Source organism: Python bivittatus, unplaced genomic scaffold, assembly GCF_059951505.1.
Source record: "Python bivittatus isolate LINGU-HERP-01145 unplaced genomic scaffold, Pbiv_v1 ctg000480_np1212, whole genome shotgun sequence".
Taxonomy (NCBI): domain Eukaryota; kingdom Metazoa; phylum Chordata; class Lepidosauria; order Squamata; family Pythonidae; genus Python; species Python bivittatus.
Window position 1 is genome coordinate 68,092,686 of NW_028277075.1, and position 6,509 is coordinate 68,099,194.

Sequence of the window (6,509 nt, forward strand, 5' to 3'; positions counted from 1 at the left end):
GTCAGCCGGCTGAGTTCAGAACGTTTGCGAGACCCGGCGGCGCAAGGAGGTTCCTGCTTCAACAGTGATTGGACGGAACCCACCCATCCTGCTTGGGCCCCTCCGACTTCTCTGCATTCACGCAGTACCACTACCACCACCACCACCGCGCTGCCATGGCTTCCTCCCCTTCTCAGGTGCGCCAGAACTACCATCAGGATTGCGAAGCAGCCGTCAATCGGCAAATCAACCTGGAGCTGTACGCTTCCTACGTGTACCTCAGCATGGTGCGTACCGACTGTTTTGGAGGGGCGGGAGAAGGGCGGGGAGCACTGGACCTCGGTAACGGATTGCTCCTTGCAGGCTGGAGGAAATAATCCTCCGCACCGCCAGCTCTGTTTACGCCACTTCCCTCGAGTGTCCTTGGGTAGCGAGCGAGGCCTGTGTGGTGAGCGAGTTGCATGCCTCCTGCAGGCGTTGTCGCTTGTAAGAAAAGGAGCGGTTCCTCCGCTTTCTGGTGCAAGGAGCGTTGTAAACGCTTCTCTCGCTCCGGACACTCTCACCTCTCGGACTTCTTCTGTAGTTGGTTTCGGGGCTCCTCTGCACGGGCGCGCGAGGTTGCCCGCACGCGCTGCTTCCCGTGGGAAGCGGAGCCAGCCCGAACCCTTTTCCAAATGACGCCTTCAGCTGGTGTGGCTCCCGCATCTGACGGCTTGGCAGAAGTTTCGGTCTGGTCCCCTAGGCCTAGTCTATCTTGATTTTTGGTGCTCGGCCGAGCCTCGCAGCTCGTGCCTAGAAGCGGAAGCAGAGGCACCCCTTTTGGTAACAGCCGTGTTGTTTGACTTAAAGGTTTGTAGACTTAACTGCGCCACAGGCGGAGGCATCCCTCTTGGCCATAATTCTTTCGCCTTTGGGTTGCTGGAGCGGTGACGCAACTTGTTTACGAACTGTGTCTGCAGCCTTATCTCTGGTAAAATGTGATTGCACTTTAATTGACTTTGTACCTGTTTCTCCGAATTTTGCTGTGAATATGGGCTTTCACACCCGTATTTCTAGTAAGAAACATTTGATTAAATTGTTACTTGGTATGGGTGTTAAAGTCCAATGCAGGCAGAGGGCAGCAAGTTGGAGAAGATTGTTGTAAATAACCAAATTGTATGAGTGTTTAACTCTGGCTGCTGCTGCTGCCTTCTAAAATTGAAGGGATTTCTGTAACCCTCCTTGAAGCTTGCCACATGACTGAAATTATAATTTACTATCCCCTTATCATTGAGGAATTGGATCAGAAATGTTTAAAAAAAATCTGGACAGTATTTTTTCAAACAAATTTTAAAATATTGTGTAATTTTTTGCAAGCTAGATTTGCCAGTATTTATCCAGATAATTGTTTCGTGTCCTTAATTGGAATCTGGAATGGTTAAACTTTCTCTTTTTGCAAAGAGTCAGTTCTTTGTTATAATGAACTAGTTATCTTGATTTGGGGGTAGTTTTAGGTCCTGCTGCTGCTGTGGGATCTGTAAAGAATCTGTTGATTTGATCTTGAATGCCAGTCCTACAAAAGTATCAGCATTTCATACTGTACAACCATATGGGCAGTCTGATTGTTAGTAGTAAGCAACATCTGTGGGGAGGCGAAGGGCTAGGCTGCATCAGGAGTAATGCAAGCCCTGCCTTTTTTTCCCACCTGTGTGTGACACTGCATGCTCAAAAGGGGTGGAGCTTATATCATAATATGTCCCCTGGATGCTGCTGCTAGCAGTTATCTTACAAAAATGCAAACTGCTGTGTAAAGCATAGATGACTATCATAATTCAAGGATTGTGTTTTGATTTTCAGTCTTATTATTTTGACCGTGATGATGTGGCCCTGAAGAACTTTGCCAAGTACTTCTTGCACCAGTCCCACGAGGAGCGTGAGCATGCAGAGAAACTCATGAAGCTGCAGAACAAGAGAGGTGGCCGCATCTTCTTACATGATATCAAGGTGGGTTGTACCAGGGAAGATGAGATGGTAGGAATACGATAGATGAAATACTGCTGCTTTATGCTTAGGGCTTTATAGAGAAATTGAGAATGCAAGGTATGTCATGCATCAGCAATTAAATTTGACTACAGGAAACTGCACGTAATTAGCAGACTTGTATAACTGTTAAATTAGTTCCAGAGGATGGAAATTTTTTTTGTGTAGCAAAATGTTTCCTTTCATGATCCACAAACCTGGAAGATGCAAGAACATATTGGTTTACCTACAGTGCTTTTGGTGTGCAGGAAGCTCTTATGAGAACTCTGAATTGGTTCTCTGAAAGTGCTAATCTGAAGTGGCTCCATCCAGATGTTACACTGTGTGTGGCTGCTGATCCTGTCTTGCCTTCATCACCATGGCTTTGAGAACCCCATTACTCCCCACAATGGGTATCAGCATAGCTCCCTTATAAATGACAGACAAGCTTACCACCATGGCTTATATCTGCCCATGATCAGGTTACATAGATAAAGAGTCTGTAGGAGCTACATATAAGCTGCAATGTGTTCCAGCAGTCTTTAGAACTTGCAGGGGCTCTTGACAGACATGCTGACTTGCACGGAGTTCTTTCTAGATAGTAAGCTTGACAACCACTGGAAAAAGCATTGGAACACATGTCCTCTGCATACTGATACTAGGCTAAAACATGTACAAGGAGAATATGCATTTGTTTTAAAATGCTTTTGTATTAGCTGATTCTGTAGTCCTTGCACAGAACAAGTAACCTATTTAATCAACCCACAAAGCATTTGAAGTTTAGTAGAATGCCTGTGTTTTAAAAGGCAGAAAAACTACCTTTGTAGGGTATGGATGAAGCTGAGGGAATGATTTTGTTACAGGAAGCCTTACCCTAGTGAGAATATCTTCAAACAAGGGGAAAATAATCTTGGTCTTCCAGTTGTCATTGAACTGCAGTCCAGCTAGTGTGTCCAACAAAGAATTGCTGGAAATTGTAGCTGAGTGACATTTGGAAGACCATAGTTTACCCACATCTACCTTGCATCTTTGGACCTTTCAGGATCTCTTTTGCTTCCCACATTGCTAGGTTCTGAGTTGGAGGAGAGATGGGAAGAATGTGGTAGTTATTGGCAGCAAGCTCATGGAGGCTTGTTTTGTAAAGTTACTTCAGTCAATGACCTTTCTCATTCTAGGATCAAGAACTGGAAAATTGTGCTATTAAAACATTTGGTCTTGCAACTTAGAACACAGGTGATAAACTTTTAAAGATAAAAGCTGTTGGCTCAGTATCCCTGACTGGCCCATCTTTTAATATAGCAACCAGTTCTGAAATGGCAGTATGGTGTTGTAGTCATTCTGATTCTTGTGGTTCAGCTTTAAAAATATATATTTTTTAATCAGAAACCAGATCGTGATGACTGGGAGAATGGACTGACAGCAATGGAGTGTGCTTTGCACTTGGAAAAGAATGTGAATCAGTCACTACTGGATCTACACAAGCTAGCAACTGACAAAAATGACCCTCATGTAAGTTGTAGTTGCTGTACATAATGTCCTTGGCTGGCATTGAAAACAATGTACATGTGACTTTTTTATAATTATTTCTTTAAAAATCATGAACAGAACAAGAGGCAAATTATTGGTTCAAATTTCATTTTTCTAAAGAATTAAAATATCGAGCTAATGGGTCTTCAGCATGCACTAAGGTCACATAAATGAGACATTTTAGTCTTTGTTTTCATATTTTAAGAATCAAGTTCTATTTTGCTGCCTATGCTTTCAGGTATACAGTGGAACCTTGGTTTACGAACTTAATTCATTCCGTGACTCTGGTCGTGACCCAAATTGGTCGCAACCCGAAGCAAATTTTCCCATAAGGTTCAATGTAATTACCGTTAATCCGTTCTGGCATGGAGGACAGGGAGGTGGCTATTGCTTGGAGGGAGAGTCCCCTTCCCTATGACCACGTGTCGGGGCGGGAAAATGGCCGCGGACCACGTGTCGGGGTGGGAAAATGGCTGCGGACCGCGTGTCCTGTTTGTACCCCAAGGCGGAGTTCGCAAACCGAAGCAAAATTTTGCGGCCGGAGCTGGTTGTAACCCGAAAAGTTCATTAACAGAAGTGTTCGTAACCCGAGGTTCCACTGTATTTATTTTAGGTAACTTGTACACGCTGTAGAATTTGGCTTTCTTTGGGATGCTTGAGGTAGAACTTTTCAATAGCATTGGTTCAGTTTAGTAATTCATGTTTGTATTTTTTTTGTTTGCAAAAATATTGTACTGTGGGAAGAGAAAGTTTCTAATATTCCTTTTTTCTTCCAGTTATGTGACTTCATTGAAACTCACTATTTGGATGAGCAGGTTAAATCCATCAAAGAGCTGGGTGACCACGTGACCAACTTACGCAAGATGGGAGCACCAAAGTCTGGAATGGCAGAGTATCTCTTTGACAAGCACACTCTGGGGGAAAGTGACAATGAGAACTAAAAACCTCCCATGAATGCTGCAATGGGACTCTTATCCTCATCAGTTGTGCATGCTGCTTTGGTTTATCCCTAATATTTTCATAATTGTATAAAATTTACTTCTGTTTGTATGTGTTGTATCTCACGCCCAATAAAGTGACTAGGTTCTAGTTATTTCCAGTTGTACTGCAGTATGTTTTGAGTAAAAATTTTAATGAAATACCCAAGGCAGCAAGTGGAGTTCCCCATAAATGAAGCAATGGGCTCTGGTTTGGATCCAAAGGTGAAAATGTGCTTCAGAGTGGGTGTGGTTTCTTTAAGGAGGCATTAACACCATGCCCAATGCAAAGCACCTTTCTGGGTGTGGATTCAAAGGGTAGTTCATTTCTATTAATTTGCACTCCCTCAGTCCACATTTGGATTCCTGGTTACAACATTGCCCAATTTATCTATCTATCCAAGCGTCTGATTAACATAAACCTTGTTCTGTCACCTGTGTTTCAGTTGTACGGGCTGCAACTTATAAAAGTTGATTTTTTATACTGGGAAATATGCAGCATAGAGCTTGCTCTACTAGATGTTTATCTGGGAGTAAACACTTCATTAGATATGTATAAAAGTGTGTTAATGCTGTTCCGTGTTTGACCTATAGGATCTGTTTAACCATGGGTAAGAGAAGTTGGTTCCTTATAAGAGCACAAGCCCACCTTCAGTGTCATACAGGAATTAAGCTATAACATTTGGCATACATTCTCAAACTTTGTCTACATTTTAGGACAATGTGGTTACCAGTGCTTGACTCCATTAGAAAAATAAACCTGTTAGCAAAATTAAAGCAAGTTTAAGTATGCTTGCTTTAAAAACAAATTGTCTTATTAGGGTGTTCGATACTGTTCGTGGAATTATATTTGCAGAAGAGTTTAAAACCTGTTGCCTGGATGCCCAGCAAGATATAATTTATTTATTAAATGTATGATGCCTTAAATGGGGCAGAATCTGAGATATTGGGGGAAGGATTAGGTCTCTAAGTGATGCTGCACATCCAATGTCTTACGGTGGCACCGGATCAGAAATGTTAATCCAAATACATTCTGACCAAGTACAGGCTACGTCATGCTTGTTCTGCACCGGATTACTGTGGGTTGTACTCTGTGGCTCAGCTATGGTAAGCAGCGTTCTCTTCCAGGAAGCTCAGTGGAAGATGTACTCTAGAGCCCAGGGGTGGGTGTCGTTTGGGAACCAGAGGTTACACAGAACCATTTTTGAGAGGTCTGCGGGGGTGGGGCAGTGATGCTAAGTGAGTCAGCCAGTGTTAGACATGCTTGAGTGCAGCCAGGATTTTCCTGTGCTTGGAGATTTGATATTTTTTAACCAAGTTTACCTTATGACTTGCACTGCAATTTTGGTGTACTCTGCATTGACATGACAAACGCTGCTACCAGTTTTCTGTTAAAGAGGCCTTTGGGTCTAGAAAAGACAGTTAAAGACTACATGTGACTCTGGAGCCTCACCTTGCTGAACTCTGGATCAAACTTCTAAAAGCTAAAGTAACTGGAAAATTACAACCTTGGCCTACCCACTTTCTCACAAGTGTCATTTGTTCCTGAAATATGGACGTGGAGGACATTTCCACTGGGTCTTGGGAGAACTATAAAGCCCTTTTCAAGATTTCTAAGATGGCAAAGAAATCCACCACTTTGGTGTAGCGATTAAGGCAGCAGGCTAGAAACCAGGAGACTGAGTTCTAGTCCTTAGGCACAAAACCAGCTGGATGACCTTGGGTCTGGGGGAAAAAAAAAAACTTATGAAAATGTTGCCAGGAAAACTTTAGGGACCTGTCCAGGCAGTTGCCAGGAGTCAGGACTGACTTGAAGGCACAAAAGATAGATAAAAACCAAACTCCCTTCAGTCTGCCAATCTCAGTAATTTTTCATATTTCCCTTGGCTGCAGTTATTCTGGCAAGTATTCCATTCTCCTGGCAGGAGTTTGATTACATCTGTCAATGGCACAGCCAGACTAGTACTATTGTCTGCTTTCTACCTGTACTATTTACGTTATGAGGAATTGAAACTTATTCTTCAGTTG

The 6,509-nt window shown here is 43.0% G+C and overlaps 1 protein-coding gene across 1 annotated transcript; it reads left to right on the forward strand.

Moving 5' to 3' along the window:
- FTH1 (ferritin heavy chain 1) lies at nucleotides 1–4,597 on the forward strand. Its single transcript, XM_007426536.4, has 4 exons — nucleotides 1–266; nucleotides 1,816–1,962; nucleotides 3,361–3,486; nucleotides 4,281–4,597. Exons 1-4 carry the CDS (start codon nucleotides 156–158, stop codon nucleotides 4,443–4,445), a joined length of 549 nt encoding a protein of 182 aa, XP_007426598.1. The 5' UTR covers nucleotides 1–155; the 3' UTR covers nucleotides 4,446–4,597.
- Nucleotides 4,598–6,509: the final 1,912 nt, after the last annotated feature.